Below are 21,548 nucleotides of genomic sequence, written 5' to 3'. Positions count from 1 at the left end.
TTTTTTATTTATATATTTTTGCTTTATACCCTAAGAAACGTGGTAATCGATTGTAAAATATATTACAAAAATATTAAAAACTTTTCATTTTTCCCAAACTAATAAAATACTAACTTCTTCTGGAGTATTAAATGACATTTCTGCTGACACATTAGTATCCTCCAACTACCTTTAGCTTTGAAACTCCCGTGTCAATCAATTCTGAGAATTCCCCAATTCCCCACCAATAGGAGTAAGAGAAACTTATCTACTAATTTTATATATAGCCCCCTCATATTTTTCATTATTACACTTTACCCCAAATAACCAAAAAAAACCCTTTTTGTATTAAGTTCTCGAGAAAGTTGAATCGTTACCGCCAAAGGCAAAAGTAGAGAGAGACGAGAGAGAGCCCCAACCCCAATCATCATGAGCTTCTTCAATCTTCTTCTTCCTCCTTATTTTTCGCCAAATCCAATCTTCTAGGGTTTTCGATTTCTCTCTTCTCTTCTCTTCTCTTCTTCAGCCATGGATATGACTACTTGTGTTGCTAGGAGAACCCGTTCGAGGACTGAATCTTACTTGAACTCGATTCTGAATAAATCGAAGGGGATTGCTGAGTCTGAGGGTACTTTAAATTCGAGGAAGGGGAATAAGAGAGGAGTGAGCTTGCGCGATGCTTGTTCACCGTCTCCGAGGAAGAAGAAACGGCGGCTGAGGAAGGTGAGTGACGACGACGACGACGATGTTGAATTTGTCAGAACTGATTATCCAGAAGGTAAGCGAGAAGGTGTGGATGGTGATAATGTTGGTTCTAATTCTGTGGGTTTGGAATCGAAATCGCTTGATTGTGGTGATAGGGTTTGTGATTTTGATTTGGATGATGTTAATTTGAGGGGTGAAGAGAAAACTTCTAATTTTGATTTGGATGATGATGTTGTTTTTGTTGGGACTATCCCTAGAGAGAATGAGCATGTAGAGGGTTACAATGTTGGTTCTCCTAGGGTATGTGTGGTTGATAGTGATTTGAGGGGTGAGGAGAAAGGTTCTACTTTGAATCCTTTATCTCCGGATGGGGATGTTGTTTTTATTGGAACTATCTCGGGAGAGAAGGAACATGTCGAGGATGGCAATGTTGGTTCTAGGGTTTGTGATATTCTTCTGAATGATATTAAGTTGAAGGGTTCTGAGTCTGATGATGTTGAAGGAGGTTCTGTGGAGGAATTAGGGACGGATTCAGGCGAGGAATTTAGTGGTCAAGATAGAGATTCTGGTGAAAGTGATACTGATGGTGAAGATGCTGATTCTGACTCATCTGATTACGTGGTGGAAAGTTCAGTTTCTTCTTATGTTGATAGCTCTGATGGTGATTTCGTTTGTTCTGAGGATGAAGAGGGTGAAACCACAGATGTTGCTGCTAAAGAGAAAAAGAGCCCAAGTGAAAAAGTACGCTACCATAAGAAGTCGAGGACTTCTCGTAGGGAGAATAACTTGAATGTATTTCAGCTGCTAGCTAAATCTATTTGGGATGGAAAGAAAGTTTTGGAGGATGAGATCTGCTCTGGGGACGAAACCGTGGACGTTGATTGTAGACAAGATGCTATAGTAAGGGAGAGCTCAAGTGAAAAGGTAAATGAAGAACAGGGGAAACCAAGGAGACCGAGGAGTTTGCATAGGGTAAAGGAGAAGAACCACTCGAAGGGTGAGAGCTTTGTTGATGGCGAAAAACTATGTGATGGACAAGAGAAAATACACTGCTCGACAGAAGATTCACCTCCTTTAATCTTGAGATTTGGCTGCGAGGAGCCGGTGCTTATTGAGAAAACAGATGAGGAGAAAGAATTAGACAGTTTGTGGGAAGATATGGCCGTTGCTCTAACATTAGAAGGAATGGACTCATCTACTCCTGCTAAAGTAAGATATACTTGACCATCTTGTTGCATGCTTTTCGTAGCATTGTTAAACCATGAAATTAAAACACATGCTCTTTGATGTATCAGGTTGGTGATATGTTATGTAGCAAAGAGAGGCACGACTTTGTGCTGGAGGAGGAAATTGGTTTGATATGCCGCCACTGTTCTCATGTGGCCGTCGAGATCAAAGACATCTCACCAGCTATGGTAATTTCCATTGCGCTCGGAAATCCTAGATTGAGTTTTATTATTTGTTGATTTTCTTTTCATATTCGGAGTTCGTAACATGTTCATTTTTCGGCATTGTGCAGGACAAGTATCGTGCTAATATCAATGACAATAAGAAATCTAGTGAGAAAAAGGGTGAACCTTTATTTGATAGGCTTGAGTTTGATGCTTCAGATCACAGCAGTTATCCCGCCTCTTTGGATAATACAGAAGGAACCGTCTGGCAATACGTCCCTGGCATCAGAGATACTTTGTACCCACACCAACAAGAAGGCTTTGAATTTATTTGGAAGAACTTAGCTGGGACAACAAAACTTGATGAGTTTAACAGCGTAGGGGTTAAGGGAAGCGGTGGATGCATTATTTCTCATAAGGCTGGAACTGGTAAGACACGCTTGACCATCGTTTTTCTTCAGTCGTATTTAGAACGGTTTCCAGATAGCCATCCTGTGGTCATAGCTCCTGCAACTCTAATGCGTACGTGGGAAGAAGAATGCAGGAAATGGAACGCAGATATTCCATTTTTTAACATGAATAGTCGGCAGTTCTCAGGGTATGAGGACGCTTCAGCTGTCTCACGTTTAAATGGAAATAGGCAACATAATTCCGTCCGTATGGTTAAGTTATATTCGTGGTGGAATAAGAAAAGCATTCTTGGAGTTAGCTACCCTCTGTATGAGAAGCTCGCGGCAGATAAGAACGCTGGAGAAATGCAAGTGTTTAGGAGGATGTTGCTAGAATTGCCGGGGTTGCTGGTCCTTGACGAGGGGCACACCCCGAGAAACCAGAATAGTCTCATTTGGAAAGTGCTTACTGAAGTCAGAACAGAAAAGCGTATCATTCTTTCAGGGACACTGTTCCAGAATAATTTCAAGGAACTTTCAAATGTCTTATGCCTGGCAAGACCAGCTTTGAAAGATACGATTTCTTCGAGGTTACAGGAACTTAGCAAGCGGAGCCAAGAAGGCGAACATGGAAGGGTGAATGAAGAAATTGGAATTGTGGATCTTAAGGTTATGATTGCTCCTTTTGTGCATGTCCACGAAGGAACCATCCTTGAAGAAAGCCTTCCAGGTCTAAAAGACTGTGTTGTGGTGTTGAACCCGCCTTTTCAACAGAAGAAAATTCTGGACAGAATTGATACTTCTCAAAACACATTTGAATTTGAGCACAAGCTTTCAGCTGTTTCAGTACACCCATCTCTGTATTTGTGCTGCAATCCGACAAAGAAGGAAGACTTGGTTATTGGGCCAGCAACATTAGGAACTCTGAAGAGGGTTAGACTTGACTACAAGGAAGGTGTGAAAACAAAGTTCCTTATCAACTTCATCCGCATCACTGAAAAAGTGAAAGAGAAAGTGTTGGTGTATAGCCAATACATTGACACTCTAAAGCTGATCATGGATCAGCTCAGTGCAGAATTTAGCTGGACTGAAGGGGAAGAAATTCTCTTAATGCATGGTAAAGTTGAACAAAGAGAGAGGCAGCAACTGATCAACAACTTCAACAAACAAGACAGTAAATCTAAAGTTCTACTGGCATCAACAAAAGCATGTTCTGAGGGTATTAGTCTTGTTGGCGCTTCAAGAGTTGTGTTTCTGGATGTTGTTTGGAACCCTTCTGTTGAAAGCCAAGCCATAAGTCGAGCTTACAGAATTGGTCAAAAGCGGGCTGTGTTCGTTTACCATCTCATGGTTAAAGATACATCTGAGTGGGACAAGTACTGTAAGCAAAGTGAGAAATATCGCATATCTGAACTGGTCTTCTCTTCTACCAATGAGAAGGATAAGCCGATTAACAACGAAGCTGTTTCTGAAGATAGAATCCTCGACGAGATGGTTCGACTCAATAAGCTGAAAGACATCTTTGAGAAGATACTTTATAATCCAAAGGAGTCTGACATGTTTACCAGCATCTTCTGATTGATATATCATTTTCTCTCTGTTAATCCAACTCTGAGATTCTAGGCGTTTATATCAATTATGTTCCCAGCTTTGGAACAGATCACTCTAGCAATATGTAATTTTCTGATTCGATTTCTTTTTATTAATAAAGTTGTGTATTTTCCATGGCCATGCTAATCGAATGGAACAACAATCTTATGTTTGAAAGATTCTTCTGCAGGAAGTAAAATTTGAGAGATTTACAATAACAGAACCAACAGGTGCTTACTACAAGATGGAAAGGACCAACATAACTAAAACCGTGGCTGCGACTCTGGTCAACACTCTTAAAGATCCAGGCTGCAACCTCGGTGAATTTCCTGTATCAATCATCACAGGAAACTCACAAAGTTCATCAGATGGATCCTCGTCTATGACCAAACCCAACACCAAGAAATCGCAGTCCCAGGTTTTCTGATCGTGCATCTGATAATACATATTAAAGGCATATGAAGCATTCCCTATGGCAGTAAGATGGTTACAAGAGGATCCATACCCGAGTGCTGTGCAATCAGATAAGCTACAAGCATAGTCGATGTTATCAGGCAAGTCATCGAGGTTATATGCATTAGGGTCAAGAACACACCAAGTTTTGGGCAGATACTTCACATCTTCCACAGGAACCAAAGGCTTGTCATTGCCTTTACCTGACAAGTCAAGCTCATATTTCGGTCTCCCATCAAACTCAAAGATCCCCCAATGTCTCTCAAACGTCCCTGGCGCAATGCTCTTGGCGTCCTCGTTGATAAGACTGAAAAGGTAAACATCCATGATCACTCCTTTCCTCGCAGGCGTTCCATTTCCAGACATAGCATGCTTGACCATTCCCTGATTGAATCTCTTTGCACTCTTTACATTAGCATTCTTGTCTCCATCTGTCGGCCATCCGACTTCTCCCACGATGATCTTCATCCCCAAGAAGCTATATCTCTCCAAAGCACATATCAAAGTGTCGAGATTTGCATCAAACACATTGGTGTAGACCAAGTTTCCATCTCTTAAAGGCTTATTAGTCCCATCAAAGAAGGCAAAATCCAAAGGGAAGTAAGCATTTCCATAGAGACTAAGAAAAGGGTATATGTTGACTGTGAAAGGCGAATCATGTGAATACAGGAAATTGATTATCTCAATCGTTGCATCCCTAAGCTCAGGCCTAAAGTCTCCAGCTGATGGAACAGGGTTCGCTTCAGGGGAAAAATAGATGTCTGCGTTGAAAGGAACAGTGACTTCCACACTTTTCAAATCAGCTTCCTCTAATGCTCGTTGGATGTTGATGAGAGCTGGTAAAGTGAACTCAACGTAAGTTCCATTATACGTCTGAAGAAAAGGCTCGTTTCCAACAGCTATGTACTTGATGTTGACTCCGCCATGGTAAGAATAAGCAGTGACGTTCTCTTCAACCCATGAAGCTGCAACAGCTGTATCTTGAGCCATCTCTTTAAGAAACCGGTTTGGTATTCCTATCATGACTTCGATGTCTGAGCCAATTAGAGCGTCTAAGATGTTTTGGTCGGCTTCAAACAGTTTCAGCTTAGTGAAACCATTGTCTTGTAGCATCTTCACGACGTTTTCAGGTGGAAGCTGGTGACTCGCCATTGTTCCCCAGTTCACTCCTACACTACTAGTGTTGCTAGAGGCAATGGAAGTTTGTGAGAAAAGAAAGAAACAGAGAATAATAATCTGATGAGAAAAGAAGAACATTGTTAACTTTGATCTCTCTTCTGCCATTTTTCTTTCTTGATGAGTCACTTTTTTCTTCTTCTTTATGGAGTCTTTCTAAAAAGGAGAAGATGAAATGTGATTGGGATATTTGTGATTTGTACTTTGGTTCAGTTAAAGAAGCAGACACAACATGCAAAAATAGCCATTGGCCTAGTTGTGGAAACACTTTGTACATGCTATCTGTTAACCTCACATGGCATTGACTCACCACAAATTTCTTATTTTATTCACATAATAGATTATTCAAACTTAATTAGTTGGCTCTGCAGTCTAGATATTAGTGGTTTTGTTTTCTTATTATACTAATATATCCATTTGGGTATGTAAGTTAGTATAGACTTAAGAAACAATTGATAGTCACTTTTTCGAAATGAATTAGACAATCTTCATTTTCTCATTTTGTTCACGATACGCATAGTACAACATAGACTAGATAATGCTACTAAAGTCATACAGCATAAATTAGATAAGGCTAAAAAAGTCATACAACACAGAGATTAGATAAACTCAAGTGGCACAACATGTTATAGCTTCTGGATCCTCATCACTTCTCTTCACTGCTTCCACTTCAAAACATCAATTGCTAAACATTAGTTAACTTCTTGATAAAACATTAACATAACTACAAATCATGCCAAGAACCGCGTATGGATATAAATCAATCCAGAAACAACTCATATGTAAAATTAAACAGTGTCATATTTAAGCCGAGAACATGATCAATCTAGTATTGAATCTAAGCCTAACCACAGAAAAGCCTATTCGAATTACCTGTCATTGTAGAGAGCTATTTCAACAAGCTTCATATCTTGTTGCGTAAAGGTATCTGGCTTCAACCCTCGGGCTGCAGGGGCAGACAGAATCTGACAGTTTTCGGCAGTCAGTTCCTTGTCTTTATCAATGGCATGAAACTCGTAGCAATATGATCCAAGAAAACCTTGGTTTAAGGCCTTACAAACCGGGTTTCCTTGGACATCTAGGCGCCATCTATCTTTGTTCATCCCATGGACAATCTTTGCGTTCTCCCAACATTTCTCCTTTTCTTCCTGTGGGAAATCGTCTCCGCCATCGAACCGCTTGTAGCTAGTACTCATCTCTCTGTATGAAACTTTGGGAAAAAAAAGTTTGCGGATAAGATAAAAGAAAGAAGAAACAAATGCTGCTGCAGCTGCTAGGATTCAAGCTAAGCTAAACAGTAAGAAAGGCAAAGCTAAACAGTAAGAAAGGCAAAAAGGCATCAGCAAAATTAAAATAAGTCAAAGCGAAACTGGAAATGACACTCAGTAGCTATGGAGATTAGTCTTTGGGCCTAGGAAGCCTTTAGGATCACTCCTGAGTTATCAAAAAAAAAAAAAAAGAAACTGGAAATGACAGAGAAGTAAATCAAAGCTCATGGCTATGCACATCATGGTATCTTAAAAGCTTATCAGACTTGCAAGAATAACAAAAAAAACTATCAAGAAATTTCGTTTATATTTATGACCATACGTAACAAAGACACTGAGTTAGAATACTAATCACACTATATCATCAAACCATAAATGGCTACAACAAGCCAAAGTCATCTTCTTCATTCATAACCATAAGACTTGTTCTTGCCATTTCCCCATTTTTACCGCAAAACATTCTTGGCATAACCCAAGTTCTCAACAACTCATAAGACAAACAAATGATAAGTAAAGAACACTTAGAGAAGAAAGAAACAGAACAAAACGAAAGATTTAAAAGACACTAAAGGTTTTTGAAGGTTTACTTACTTGGTTGGAATCTGGAAAAGGGAAGTGAGAGATAAACCCTAGCCCTCGACTGATAGGGTTTAGATCTGGAAATGAAAGCCGCTACAGAGCTGAAAGCCATTTGACAGAGTCTGAAAAATGGAACCTTGAAACAAGAAGACAAAAAGACAAAATAATCACACCATTGCAAAAAAGGACGACTAAAACAAACAACCAAAGCAAAGAAAGATTCGCAAAAGGTACTTCATCTTCATGAAGTGAAGTCTCTACCAAAGCCTAACCACAGAAAAATTCTTCAAAAAAAAAAAAAAAAACCCAAAGCAGATAACTTTTCCCCATTCGAAGGAAGAGAATGAGACAATGCTCACTCATGTACAAAGACAAAAAAAAGAATTCCATAAATTTTGGTTGATTCAAAGGCACGAAAAGGAAGAGGAAAAATCAGAAGAAAATAATCTTCTCACCTCTCACCAAGCAGAGACGAAGCCGAAAGAGAGAGAGACGAAGCAAGATTCAGGCGATGTTGTGTACCGCCGATGGGTTTTACTTTACTAGTAGAGAGATAATCAAGCTTTTGATTTTGTTTCCGTTTGAAGGAGCTCAGCGGCTCTTTAGCTAAGAAACATTTTACTCTCTTACTCCCTTAAAGATTTGGTAACATCACTTAGCCTTTATATAGGCTTTACATTATTAGGGTTTTTACATTGGACAGCTCACTATTCCTATCCTGTATCACATGAGCCAAGACACTCAAATCTGTTCTTTAGCTGTATTGGCTCTGTACGGTCCACTGTAGCTTTTGCTTTGTCGACTCTGGTTTCGTCTACTTGCGCAGGTGGAGTCGTGGAGATAACCGTTGGAGATGATGAGCTGAAGCAGGCTTTTCTCTGTTGGACTGGACTGAGGTAAGTTTGTTGGAGTTAACGTTAATGGGCCTGTGTGAGTTAGAGCCCATTAACATTTTGCTTGACTCCATCGACATTACCTTTTCATCTTCTTTCTTCACTGACCGATCTAATCCATCTGTGATCTTGGCAGATGAAGTCGGAGCTGTTGAAGTTGTTGCTTTGTTGCTGATACCGTTGACCGATCGGTTAAGTCGAACTGAACAGAAAATAACCGATTGTAAGTTTAATTATTGTCGATCGGTTAATCACTAGATTAGGACTGTTAACCCTAAGAATCGGAACCGAACACCCAAATCTCGGTTCGGATGATAATCTCAGGGCTAATATTTCTAGTATATTGCCAAGTGTTGTAAAACATTTAGTGGACTTCAATAACCGGCTCGTTACATGTTAGGTGTGTAAGGCCCATGACCGAAGGCCTTTTACCTATTTCCTATTCTACGTCGGTTTTGTACTAAGGGTTTGTCTATGCCCTATATATATATGTGTAACATTCGATTGATTCAATAATAAGATAAGAGAGAAACCTCCTTCGATTTCTCTAACTTTCATGACATATTATCAGCACGAAAGCTCTAAACTCCAACTGAGAAAAAGTTCCTAACCCTAAACCGCCGCCGCTCATAAACCCTAGTTTGTCCAAGTTCCTAACCGGATCTAGTTCGTGATTCAAGCTCGGCGATCGGTACCTGTTCGTGATCAATCCCTATTCGTGACCAGTTCCTGTTCGGAGATCAAGGCGTGTTCGTGGTCCAGCTCCTGTTCGTGATCAGTTCGTGTGCTTGTCTATTTCAAGTTCGAGGTTCGTGAATCAGCTAAAAGTAAAACCGATGTCTTTTAGCTCCCGGTTCAATTCCAGTCAACCCCCAAACGGTGGAAGGTAAATAAATCAAACCCCCTTAGAACCTATAAATCGAACCTGATCACTTAAATCTAAAGGAACACTAAAATCTACAAGTAAACAATCAAACAAACAAGTTCATAAGCCTTAAAACCCTAAAACCCTAAAACTTTAAAATCGGTTGTTGTGAGGTTTAAGGCTGTTTAGATTGTTTGAAATTGAACCAATTATGCTATGATTAAAATCCGGTTATGTTGATTGTTTGTTTGAGAATTGGTTGCATGAATCCTTAGAACTAAAACCTAAAATTCGAATTTCATAGAGAAAATTAATCTGGTTGTTCTCGGTTGTTTAAATCCGATTGTTATTGTTGTTTGATTGCTTGTAAATTCGGTTGCATGAAAGCTTTAGAACTAGAAATTCAAATTCGAAATATATAAGAGAAATTATTAAGCAGCTTGTTCTAAGTTTAAAACCGATTACCTATGGTTGTTTGTTTTAAAAAAATCAAAACTATAATATTAAATCTTAAAATCGGATTTGTTCTATGCTTGCATGAAAAAATTCAAATCATAAATTAGGATAACTCCCAAATTAATTCTAGACATTATCCTAAAAAGCCTAGAAAATATTTCCTGAAATTTTGTCTTAATCCTAACTAGAAAAGGAATTTAATCTAAGAAAAGGAAATTTTAAGAAAAAAGGAAAACTTTGCATGCTAGTTCATATGTTATCTAGGATTGTTGTTTTTCATGCATGATCCACGAAATTTGAGTGTAATAGAGTGGCATGGTTTGGTCTCATATACCGCATGGCCCTAAGTGATTGGCATGGTTCGGTCTCAAATACCGCATGGCCTTAAATTGTTGCATGGTACGGTCTCAAATACCGCATGCTAATGATCGGATGTTTGTTCTGTATTGTGCAGATGACAAAGCTCAACAACCTCTCCTATGCTGCCCTTAATGTCTCTGGAGACAACTACTTGCAATGGGCTTTGGACACTAAAATCCATCTGAAATCAAAGGATTTATGCGAATGCATTGAGGATGAGGTTGAATGTGCCGAAAAGGATAAGTACAAGGCAATTATGCATATACGCCACCACCTTGCTGAGAGTCTCAAGAACCAGTACCTCACTGTTGAAGATCCTCTTGACCTTTGGAAAGTGTTGAAAAACAGATATGGACACCAAAATACGGTGCTCCTCCCAAAGGCTCAATTTGATTGGAAAAACCTAAGGATCCAGGACTTCAAATCCGTGGATGAGTATAACTCAGAGCTATTTAAGATAGTCTCAATCTTAAGGTTATGTGGTACAGAGGTTACTGAGAAGAACTTGCTAGAGAAGACATTCTCAACCTTTCACACCAACAACATACTGCTTCAACAACAGTATCATGAAAAGGGGTTTAAGACATATGCAAGTCTCATCTCTTGTTTGCTGCTTGCTGAGCAGAAAAATGAGCTATTGATGATGAATAGTGCATTGAGACCTCCTGGTACAGCTCCATTACCAGAAGCACACAAGGTTGACATGACAAAGAAAAATCCTAAAGAGCCAAAAGAGCCGAAAGAGACTAAAGAGTCTGACTATGTCCATAGGGGCAAGTATGGTCGTGGCCGTGGAGGAAGTGGACGTGGTGGTCCTGGTCGTGGGAACTACCAAGGACACAATTTTGGTGGTCAAGGCCGTGTGAACCGATCAGGCTTCGGCCGTGGTCGGGGTAGAGGCCGCGGTGTATTTAAACTGCAACATAAGACCAAGTCCACTTGTCATAGATGTGGTATGGAAAACCATTGGGTAAAGACATGCAGAACTCTTAAGCACCTTGTTGATCTCTATCAAGAGAATTTGAAAAAGAATCCAGAAGCTAACCTGGTTCATCTCGATTGTGAAGGTGATTTCGACCATGAGAAGGATGACCTATTGGATTATGAAACTTCCGATTGCTTGAGAGAGGATAATTAAACTCAAATGTGGTCTTGATTTAATTTTATGTTTTATGCTTTGCATTTGATTGGATTATTGTTTGGATTATTATTTTTGGTTTAAATTCAATTATTTTATTTTTCTTCAATATATATTTGCTTGTTTTATTACTTTAAGTTTAAAACATAAATTCTTGTCCATTATAGAAATGGCTGAGGACAAGAATATACTTGTGGTTGATAGTGGATCAAGCCACACAATTTTGAAGGACAAGTCCAAATATATCTTGAAAGCAGGCCACTCGGAAGGCGAAAACACCATCTTCACCAAATCAGAACAGTCCGTGAGGAAAACAACTTTCTCCTTACCCGCACCAATCATACACCGCATTGCCCAAATGAGGGTCTCCCCTTCTGCATGGAGGGGTGACAAGTTACGACGAGAATTGGATGCACCCATAGTGGGAGATTCCCCCTCAGGGGGAATGCAATACCATCCTTTACCGATAAATTGGTCAGTCGCCTTCCAAGATCCATCCACAAAACATCGGTGTTTGGTGCCATACTATCAGTCACGTCCATAGTACTAACCGTAGGACCAGAAGTCGATCGAAAACCGCCAGGAGGCGAGGGTCCCAGAGCATCTTCCTGTGCCAAAAACCAAAGCTTTGCTTCCCCTTCGCTATCTGTAAGATTGCTAATGGATTGGAATCCAAATTGCTGAATCCATGGGAACATATTAATATACCAAAGAATCCATGGGAACATATTAATCGAAGGAGTTTGTTTAACTCTCCAAAATAAATAATCCATGTTTGCATATACTGAGTCTGAAGGAAAACAGGTCGGGGATGTCGGAAATGGGGATAGACCCCAAACCTGCCTAGCTGGAGGACATAAGAAAAGGGCATGGTTGATTGTCTCTTCCTTTTCTCCACAAAGTGCACACTCCAGATCACAACCTAACCCACGTCACCGCAGATTAGTTGTTGTCGCCACACAACCCGTAATTGCTTGCCACAAAAAATGTCTGATTTTTGGTGGACACCAAAGCTGCCAAACAAATGCCTGAAGAGGAATAATATTGGGACCAAAAACAGGAGCAGCGGTTTCCAGTTTCTGATGCAAAGCCTGATACCCAGATTTGACGGTGTATAGGCCAGTTTTTGTCAAATGCCAACCCAATCTATCCGGTGTGGGAAAATTACCAAGAGGTAATGCAGAAATAAGGGCAACATCCTCCGGCTCGAAAGAAGCCGAAAGCACAGCCAAATTCCAGGAGTTTGAGGTCTTGTCAATGAAAGTTTCAACTCTAAGCGTAGGATCGGCTGGCGATCCCGAACGCAATGCTGGTCTCGGGGATTGAACATGAATCCAGATATCAGACCATACTAAGATATAATCACCAGATCCTACCCATTTATTAAGTCCTTTGTTCACCAGAGAGCGAGCAGATACCATACTCCGCCATCCATAGGACGGAGAATAAGATTTAATAGTGTCCAAAGGATCAGAGTGCCTATAATATTAACCTTTAAAGACCCTCGTAAATAACGAGTCTGGAACCAAGATCAACCGCTAGAGTTGCTTAGCCAAAAATGCAGTGTTAAAATCATCCAAACAACAAAAACCCAAACCTCCATCCAGCTTATCAGCACATAACTTATCTCAAGCGACCCAATGTAACTCTCGTGTTTCCCCAGAAGATCTCCACCAAAAATTAGAAATCGCACTAGTAAGTTTTCGTGTAACTGTTTTCGGAAGTCTAAAACAAGACATGACAAAGGTAGGCACAGCGGTCGCCACCGATTTGATCATTACCTCTTTCCCCCTTCTAGACAGCAACCTAGCAGGCCAGCCATCTGTCCGTTTTTGCAGTCGATCCTGAACAATGGAGAATTTTTTTGTTTTTGCCCCACCAAGACTTTCAGGAATACCCAAATAGGAACTCATACCACCTAATGTGGTGATTCCCAATACACCTTTCAATTCCTCGCGCAAACATGCATCCACTGTATGCTCAAATTGAATAGAAGATTTCTGAAATTTAATTCTCGCGCAAACATGCATCCACTGTATGCCCAAATTGAATAGAAGATTTCTGAAATTTAATTCGCTGTCCAGAAACCCGTTCGTACTACCTTAGGATCCCTAAAACAACCTTACACTGCTCCTTCGTACACCGACAGAAGAACAGACTATCGTCTGCGAATACTAAGTGCGAGATCGCGGGACAAGCAGTCGACACCTTAATCCCGGTAATAAGCTTAGACTGTTCTGCCTTTCGGAGATTGGCAATGAGAACCTCGGTACAAAGTATAAAAAGATATAGCGACAGGGGATCTCCCTGACGAAGCCCTCGAGAAGGAATTATGGATCCATGAGGTTAGCCATTTAATAATACTCTATATTAAACGTATGTCACACACCACATGATCCAAGATATCCATTTTTCACAAAAACCAAATTTCCGTAATCAATGTTCAACGAAAGACCACTCCACCCAATTATAGGCCTTGCTCATATCTGTTTTAATGTCCATGAATTTTCCCTTGCAAGAGGGATTAGTACGGAGGCCATGGAACATCTCTTGAGCAATCAAAATGTTATCGGTAATCAACCGCCCCTCCACAAAAGCCGATTGTGTCTCCGAGATCAGTGCTGGCAAACACGTACGCAGCCGCTGACATAAGATCTACGAAATAATCTTATAACTGACATTGCATAAACTAATAGGCCTCCATTCAGACATCCGGGTCGTTTTATCCTCTTTTGGAATAAGACAAATATTTGTCATATTTAGTCGTTTATCGAAACCACCCTCTGGAAAGAAAGAGTCTACTAAAAGCTTCAAATCATCCTTAACCGTATCCCATGCCCGCTGCGTCAGTGTCTCATTAATTTAAGAGGGGTGGGATTCTGGGGGTGCAGGATGCATCATAAATAAAGCCTCTTTAATTTCCTGTTCTGTGACTGGTTGCGTCAGTGCCTCATTAATTTCACCTGTGATGGACGTACAAACTTCATCCAATGTTTCCTCAAAATATGTAGGATCCGTGGAGGTAAATATTTCCTGGAAATAAGAGGTAGCTATACCCTGAATCTTAGACTCCTCCGTCGCCCAATGTCCAGCTTCATCATGAAGCCCAACAATGCGATTCTTAGCTCTTCGTTGCTTCGTCTGGGCATGAAAATAACTAGTATTTTGATCCCCAAAACACATCCAACGACTCCGACTTTTTTGATACCAGTAAATCTCTTCGTCTCTATAAGCCTCTCGCAACTTCCAAGTCAGTTCTGAAATAACCTCAACAAAAACAGAGTCATCCGCCTGAGCGGTCGCTAAACGAGTCTTTAACTCCTCAATCGTTTCCCGACCGTACGGAACCTGCGCTTTCTACCACTTAGAGATTGCCTGCCGACACTTAATTATCTTATCCATTAAGTTTATGGATGCTCCCGCACCCCTAGAATCCCAACCCTCTGAAATAGCACCAAAGAAACCCTCTTTATCAAGCCACCAACGGTCAAACCGAAACCTGCTCCCCCTTCGCTGGATTTTGTCCTCAAGGGATGCTAATACTGGTTTATGGTCTGAAGATATCATTGGTAAGTATTCAGTGAAGGAATCACTGAAAAGGTCATGGAGCTTCTCATTTGCTAGAGCTCGATCGAGGCGACAGCGAATGGGCTTTTTATCCCGCCAGCCGCGCCAAGACAAACTGTCCCCCACCGCAGGAAACTCCAGTAAACCACAGTGACAGATCATAGTATTAAAACCCACAAAAGAAGACGCAAGGCGGAGTTTCCCTCCACACTTTTCGTGGTTACCGTTTAATTCATTAAATTCGCCAACAAGAAACCAAGGGAAATCTCTAGATAAACCAATCCGCGTTAACCATTCCCATACGAAGTCCCGGTTCGTTGGGACCGGATCACCATAAACAAAAATAAAATAAATAATTTGGCCTTTGTAAGTAAGCTCCACATCAATCAATCGATTAGACTCAAATAAAATAGAAACATCATAATTATTATTATAAAATAAGGCAAAACCGCCACTACAACCGATTGGATCAACTGTTTTTAAATTTGAATAACCAAAATGACCAACAAAAGCTTCCAAAACAGAAAAAGGCTGTCTAGTTTCAGATAAAAATAAAAATTCAGGCCTATGCTTCCCCCCCCCCCACAAATCCCTGAGATACCCAATAGTTGCTTTATTCCCAAGCCCTTCACAATTCCAGCTTAAAATCTTCATTTATCCAACGTTGGTTTAGGTGGCTTTGACCCACCAGTTGGACCCTTCTCCTGTTCCTGGTTCCTCGGGTTGGCTCCATCCCCTGTTGAATCTTTAGGGGCAGGACGTTTCCTTGGTGTTGTGCGCAGATACACATTCAACTTCTTTGAAGCTGCTCTTTTGAGGGCCAAAGGAGGCTTCGCCTTGCGAACCTTGTCCACCGGCAGAACCATGTCAGATTCTGCACCTACATCAGTACTCATATCCATGGAATCTTCCCCTGGGTCCACTACCTTCCCCCCCAAGAGCTGCAGTAACCACCTCGGGATCCAAAATAGGATCATCCAGCAAGTCATCCTCACCTCCCTCGTTCTGCTGCTCTGGATCTATCACCTCAGTACCTACGTCCTCATTCTCTACCTCCTCCATCTGCTGATCAACAGGTTCCTCAGAATCATTCATTGACCCCATCGATCCTTCTGAACCATTACCGAAACTATCACGTTAGTAGGCGCCGGAACCTCAACAAGACTCGCTTCTACTGGATCAGTCTGCACATCATCAATAACAATTGACCTTGTACCTGGCAAACCATTAACCTGACCAAATGAAGCCGCAACTACAAATGTCGCCTTCGTACTTGGGACCGCCACCTTCCCAGATCAGAATGTGTGACCGATCCTGAATCCTGGAAGAGAGGTCTCCAGACCCTCTTCAATGGTGGGACACCAATAGTCAAAGACTGCGTCACTCCTGGTCAGCAGGAACTGGGATTTGTCCCTGCTCCAAATCCTCAACCGGAACCATACCCAGAGAAGGTGCACCATCAGATGCAGCGGCCGCAACATTTCTAGCCATATGACGATGGTCATTGAAATGCACATAGTTAGTGAACCGACGGGGCTTAGATGAAGGTTCACCAACCTCCCGTGAAGACCGGATCGTTAGCCCTGACTCCTGCTTCCCTTTAGGTGGTCGCCGACCGACCTTGTTATGCGCTGATCCTCTACTCTCCCCTTCCTTACCTTTTCCATTGTTCCTATCATTTGTGACAGCCCCTTTGTAGCTCTGCAAAGGACGCACCTCATTTTCTTCCATCGGAACATGCAAAGCCAGAGAGTGAAGATGTTGTGATGAGGTTTGAGGACTGGAAGTCGATCCTTTACATACAACCAAACTTTCCAACACCATTGAGCCAAGGATCCCAAATATTCGATAAATAAATGGCAATTGATATCCTTTTGATCCGCAAAGCCTAGAAAGATATATGAGATCACCATTAAATCATTCAAATAGAAGAGCCGAATCATTGCCAATCGCCATTGCAACGCCATTGCAAATCAATCTGTCTCGATCTGATTTGGAATATAACCACACCTCTGTGCCAAGACATATTGTCGATATCACCGGTAATAGAAGATCGTGCATATCTATCATCATGCAAGCAGAACAAGAAGTTGGGGATCCGGGATATCACAATCTCAGATCCCTTTGATTTTGACCGTATCTCACATCCCTTTTCCTGCAACCATCGAGTAAAGAATCCCAAAGATTCGAAATATAAATGGCAAATAATTGCCTCTTGATCCGCATAAACCAGAAGAGTATCCAAAATAAGTAAATCGAATCATTGTCAATCTCCATTGCAACACAAACTGTCTCAATCTGAGCCGAATTAAAACCACACCTCTGTCCCAAATCATATCTCCATTCACTTCGGCGCTAGAAGATCGTATAGACCTATCAAAGCGTAAAAAGAAAGAGATCCAGAATATCCCAGAAATCCCATTGATTCCGATCGTATCTCACATTCCAAAAGCCACTTATCACGAATATCCCAGAAATCCAAATGAAAACCATATCCCCAAACGGAGACAAAGACAAACTTGCGAGAACCATCAATGCCATTTCTTTCCTTCCATAAGGAACAAGGAACCAGAGAGAATCTATAGAAACAGGGTACCGCATAAACCCGAGAGCAACCCGTAGCGAAACCACTGCCACCCATTCAAAACCCTAGATCCGCCGTCACCTTCTCCATCGCTTTTGAGAGAGTTTTTTTCGATTAACTCTGTAGTTTCCTTTATAGAGTCTTTCTAAAAAGGGAGAAGATGAAATGTGATTGGGATATTTGTGATTCGTACTTGGTTCAGTTAAATAAGCAGACACTACATGCAAAAATAGCCATTGGCCTTGTTGTGTAAACCGTAAACACTTTGTACATGCATTCTGTTAATCCACATGGCATTAACTCACCACAAATTTCTTATTTCTTTTCACATAATAGATTTATGCAAAATTAACTAGTTGGCTCTAGTGGTTTTTGTTTTCTTAATACTGATAATATTCATTTGGGTATTTAAGTTTGTATAGACTTGAGAAACGTCTTCATTTTATCATTTTGTTTATGTTACGCCTATTACAACATTAAGATTAGACAAGGCTAAAAGTTGTAAAAAATAAAACATATTAGATAAAACTCAAGTGGGACAACATGTTATAGAGCTTCTGGATCGTCATCACTGCTTCCACTACAAAACCATCAACTGCTAGACAATTGTTAATATTTTTTATAAAACATTAACAGAACTACAAAATCATGCCAAGAACCGTGTGTGGACATAAATCAATCTAGAAACAACTCATATGTAAAAAGAAACTGTGTCATATATATAAGCCTGGAACATGATCAATCTAGTATTGAATCTAAGCCTAACCACAGAAAAACAACCTAGGGGTTTGTCTACAAGATACATCTAAGACTAAACCTCATTGAATCTAAGCCTAACCACAGAAAAGCCTATTCAAACTACATGTCATTGTAGAGACCTGATTCAACAAGCTCCATATCTCTTGTTGCGTAAATGTATCCGGCTTCAACCCTTGTGCTGCAGGGGCAGACAGAATTTGACAGTTTTCGGCAGTCAGTTCCTTGTCTTTATCAAAGGCATGAAACTCGTAGCAATGTGTTTCAAAGAAAACCTTGGTTTAAGGCCTTACAAACCTTACATCCTGGCGCCATCTATCTTTGTTCATTCCAGGGACAACCTTTTGCGTTCTCCCAACATTTCTCCTTTTCTTCCTGCGGGAAATCGTCTCCGCCATTGAACCGCTTGTCGCCAGTACTCATCTCTCTGTACGTATGAAACTTTGAAGAAAAACAGAAGTTTGGGGATAAGATAAAAGAGAGAAGAAACAAACGTTGCTGCAGCCTGCTAGGATTCGAGCTAAGCTAAATGCTAAGAAAGGAAGAAGCCATCAGCAAAATTAAAATAAATCAACACAAGCTCATGGCTATGACATCATGGTATCTCAAAAGCTTATCACACTTGCAAGAATAACAAAAAAACTATCAAGATATTTCGCTTATGTTAATGACCCAACATAACAAAGACACTTGAGTTAGAATCCTAATCACACTATATATCTGTATTATTAGAAAATCATCAGACCATAAATCGCTACTACAAGCCAAAGTCAACTTCATTCATAAGCATAAGACTTGTTCTTGCCATTTCCCCATTTAGAGCAAAACATTCTAGTCATAACCCAAATTCTCAACAACTCATAAGACAAAAAAATGACAAATAAGAACACTTAAAAGAACAAAAACAGATTATATTCTCCAATGATCTCCTCTGTGTAAAGAAGTAGTTTGTCCAAAGAAAAAACAATAGATTTAAAGACTCTAAAAGCAGCAGCAATCACTAACACAAGAGATAAACTTATAAGAATGCACCAAACATATTGTATCATCAAGTTGTATCATGGGTTCTGAAGCATAACGTACTTGGTTGGAATCTGGAAAAGGGAAGTGAGAGATAAACCATAGCACACGACTGATAGGGTTTAGATCTGTAAATGAAAGCTGCTACAGAGTTGAAAGCCAAAGACAGAGTCTGAAAAATGGAACCTTGAAACAAGAAGACAAAGACATTAATCATACCATTGCAAAAAGGACGAGTAAAACAGCCAACCAAAGCAAAGCATGATTCGCAAAAGGTCATGAAGTGAAGTCTCTACAAAAGCCCCAAAGGAAGAGATGAGACAATGCTCACTAATGTACAAGAAAGACAGCAAAGAAAACAAATTTCAATAATTTATAACACAGTTTGATGAATTTTTGGTTCTACTGACTCAAAAGGCACCAAATGGAAGAGGAAACATCAGAAGAGAACAATCTTCTCACCTCTCAGTCTCACCAAGAAGAGACGAAGCCGAGAGAGAGAGAGAGAGAGAGAAAGCAGAAGAAGAAGTATAGTGTAGTTGAATCCAACAAACAAAATAAGCATAACTTATGGCAACCCAAACCCAAGTCTACGACATTTCTTTTGGGATTATCTAGAACAATTAGGGTCTACTCGTATCGGTCCATGGATGATTGCAGGTGATTTCAATGAAATTACAAGTAACTTAGAGAAGGTTGGTGGCCTTTCAAGAAAAGCATGAACTTTCAGAAGATTTAATCATATGATAGCTAGTTGTGATTTAACAGATTTAAAATCAAAATGTGATAGGTTTTCCTGGGTTGGAGAGAGACGCACTTACACAATAAATGTTGTTTGGATAGGGTAATGATCAACTCTGAATGGGCATCACTCTTTCCCAATGCAGAAGCTAAGTTCCTTGAATTCAATGGCTCGGATCATAAACCTATTTTAACAAACATTAGTCCTACACAAAAGACTACAACAAAACATTTTCGATTTGATAAATGCCTCACAGAAATTGATAACTTCGCTCAAACTGTTGATAGAGAATCGAATTGGTGCAAAAAACACAACTACTACTCCATCTGTGACCAGATAATTGTTTGCAGACGATTGATGACCAAAAGAAAACACACCGCCAACATAAACTCATCAAAACGCATAGATATTTACCAGAAGGAGCTTAACAGAGCTATGGAAAGCACAAATAGATCCCTTCGAAGGCACATTCCTCGACTACAGGATGAACTAAGTAAAGCTTATAGAGACGAGGAATACTATTGGCATACAAAAAGCAGATTTATTCCATGCTAGCACTAAAACTAGTTACACAAAAAAACTGATATCATCCATTAAAGATGTAGAGGACAATCAATATACTGGTGAGAAAAACATTGGGGACCATGCTCAAGATTACTTTACCAATGTCTACAGATCTAGCAGGATACTGGTATCCCCAATAGACTTTGGAGACTTTCCACCCACGGTTACGCCAAATATCAATGAAGATCTTACTAAAGACTTCACATCTGACAAAATATATGAGGCACTCTCGCATATTGGTGATGATAGAGCCCCTGGTCCAGATGGACTGACAGCAAGTTTTACAAACAATACTGGGATATTATCGGCCCTAATGTAATCAAAGAGGTAGAAGATTTTTTGAACACTTCTTATATAAAGTCAAGTATAAATCATACAAACATCTGCCTCATACCAAAGATAACCACACCTGCAACTCTCTCGAACTTTAGGCCTATAGCATTATGCAATGTTTTGTATAAAATTATTTCAAAATGCTTAGTTAATAAACTAAAAAAAACATCTGGACACCATTGTTTCTGACACTCGAGCTGCTTTCATACCTAGGAGATTGGTCACTGACAATATCATGATAGTGCATGAGGTCATGCACTCGCTAAAGTCTCGAAAGAGAGTTTGGAAAAATTATATGGCCATTAAAACTGATGTCACAAAAACCTATGACAGAGTAGAATGGGATTTCCTTGAAACAAAGATGGTTCTATTTGGCTTCTCAAAAAAACGGATTCAATGGATCATGGCCTTTATTCGTTCTGTTAACTATTCCATTCTCATAAATGAATGCTCTCAAGAGATGGTCGTTCCTGAAAGAGGTATCCGACAAGGAGACCCGTTATCACCATATTTTTTAATACTCTGTGCAGACATCATGAGCTATTGAATTAAAATTAGAGTGAGAGATGGAGATATTCGGGGTTTACGCATAGGTAATGGGGTTCCAGCTATCACACATCTCCAATTTGCTGATGACTCCTTATATTTCTGCCAAGCCAATGCACGTAATTGTAAAGCAATAAAAGAGGCTTTCGAGGTCTATGAATACTACTCTGGACAAAAGATTAATATAAACAAAT

At 40.2% G+C, this 21,548-nt stretch overlaps 5 protein-coding genes, 1 long non-coding RNA gene and 1 pseudogene across 11 annotated transcripts; 2 read left to right on the top strand and 5 right to left on the bottom strand.

The window, feature by feature from the left end:
* Nucleotides 1–285: 285 nt before the first annotated feature.
* Nucleotides 286–6,056, top strand: LOC104766363 (SNF2 domain-containing protein CLASSY 4-like). Of its 2 annotated transcripts, XR_764016.3 has the most exons (5): nt 286–1,893; nt 1,980–2,099; nt 2,204–4,139; nt 4,245–4,822; nt 4,924–6,056. XR_764016.3 is itself a non-coding variant. In XM_010490234.3 (3 exons), exons 1-3 carry the CDS (start codon nt 508–510, stop codon nt 4,040–4,042), a joined length of 3,345 nt encoding a protein of 1,114 aa, XP_010488536.2. In that variant the 5' UTR covers nt 286–507; the 3' UTR covers nt 4,043–4,195. The 2 variants fall into 2 exon arrangements, 1 of the variants encoding a protein (XP_010488536.2); XM_010490234.3 differs by lacking the exons at nt 4,245–4,822; nt 4,924–6,056 and having other exon boundaries at nt 2,204–4,195.
* Nucleotides 4,157–5,791, bottom strand: LOC104766364 (glucan endo-1,3-beta-glucosidase 8 pseudogene; annotated as a pseudogene). Its single transcript, XR_015591250.1, has one exon. The product of XR_015591250.1 is annotated as a glucan endo-1,3-beta-glucosidase 8 pseudogene (transcript).
* A 90-nt stretch (nt 6,057–6,146) lies between the features above and the next one.
* On the bottom strand, nt 6,147–8,884 carry LOC104766362 (uncharacterized). Of its 2 annotated transcripts, none has more exons than XM_010490231.3 (4): nt 7,986–8,884; nt 7,543–7,666; nt 6,557–6,893; nt 6,147–6,351 (listed from the first exon to the last, which is right to left on the bottom strand). In XM_010490231.3, the coding sequence occupies exons 2-4, from the start codon at nt 7,640–7,642 to the stop codon at nt 6,330–6,332; spliced, it is 459 nt and encodes a 152-aa protein (XP_010488533.1). In that variant the 5' UTR covers nt 7,643–7,666; nt 7,986–8,884; the 3' UTR covers nt 6,147–6,329. The 2 variants fall into 2 exon arrangements, with proteins under 2 accessions (XP_010488533.1, XP_010488534.1); XM_010490232.3 differs by having other exon boundaries at nt 6,147–6,342; nt 7,986–8,166.
* A 1,304-nt stretch (nt 8,885–10,188) lies between these two features.
* LOC147920531 (uncharacterized) lies at nt 10,189–11,242 on the top strand. The gene has a single exon (XM_087501119.1). It carries the CDS (start codon nt 10,199–10,201, stop codon nt 11,240–11,242), a length of 1,044 nt encoding a protein of 347 aa, XP_087357245.1. The 5' UTR covers nt 10,189–10,198.
* A 338-nt stretch (nt 11,243–11,580) lies between these two features.
* Nucleotides 11,581–13,652, bottom strand: LOC147920530 (uncharacterized). Its single transcript, XM_087501118.1, has 5 exons — nt 13,632–13,652; nt 13,364–13,549; nt 12,980–13,275; nt 12,271–12,721; nt 11,581–11,922 (listed from the first exon to the last, which is right to left on the bottom strand). Exons 1-5 carry the CDS (start codon nt 13,650–13,652, stop codon nt 11,581–11,583), a joined length of 1,296 nt encoding a protein of 431 aa, XP_087357244.1.
* Nucleotides 13,653–14,104: 452 nt separating this feature from the next.
* On the bottom strand, nt 14,105–14,971 carry LOC147920529 (uncharacterized). Its single transcript, XM_087501117.1, has 2 exons — nt 14,618–14,971; nt 14,105–14,533 (listed from the first exon to the last, which is right to left on the bottom strand). The coding sequence occupies exons 1-2, from the start codon at nt 14,969–14,971 to the stop codon at nt 14,105–14,107; spliced, it is 783 nt and encodes a 260-aa protein (XP_087357243.1).
* A 3,018-nt stretch (nt 14,972–17,989) lies between these two features.
* Nucleotides 17,990–20,775, bottom strand: LOC104766361 (uncharacterized). Of its 3 annotated transcripts, none has more exons than XR_015591249.1 (5): nt 19,991–20,775; nt 19,389–19,461; nt 19,233–19,310; nt 18,447–18,590; nt 17,990–18,330 (listed from the first exon to the last, which is right to left on the bottom strand). It is a non-coding gene; the product is annotated as an uncharacterized LOC104766361 (long non-coding RNA). The 3 variants fall into 3 exon arrangements; XR_015591248.1 differs by having other exon boundaries at nt 19,233–19,297; XR_015591247.1 differs by lacking the exon at nt 19,389–19,461 and having other exon boundaries at nt 19,233–19,355.
* Nucleotides 20,776–21,548: the final 773 nt, after the last annotated feature.

This window comes from Camelina sativa, chromosome 19 (genome assembly GCF_030686135.1).
Source record: "Camelina sativa cultivar CO46 ecotype springtype chromosome 19, ASM3068613v1".
In the NCBI taxonomy this organism is placed as follows: Eukaryota; Viridiplantae; Streptophyta; class Magnoliopsida; order Brassicales; family Brassicaceae; genus Camelina; species Camelina sativa.
This window is presented reverse-complemented; position numbering and strand designations above follow the sequence as displayed.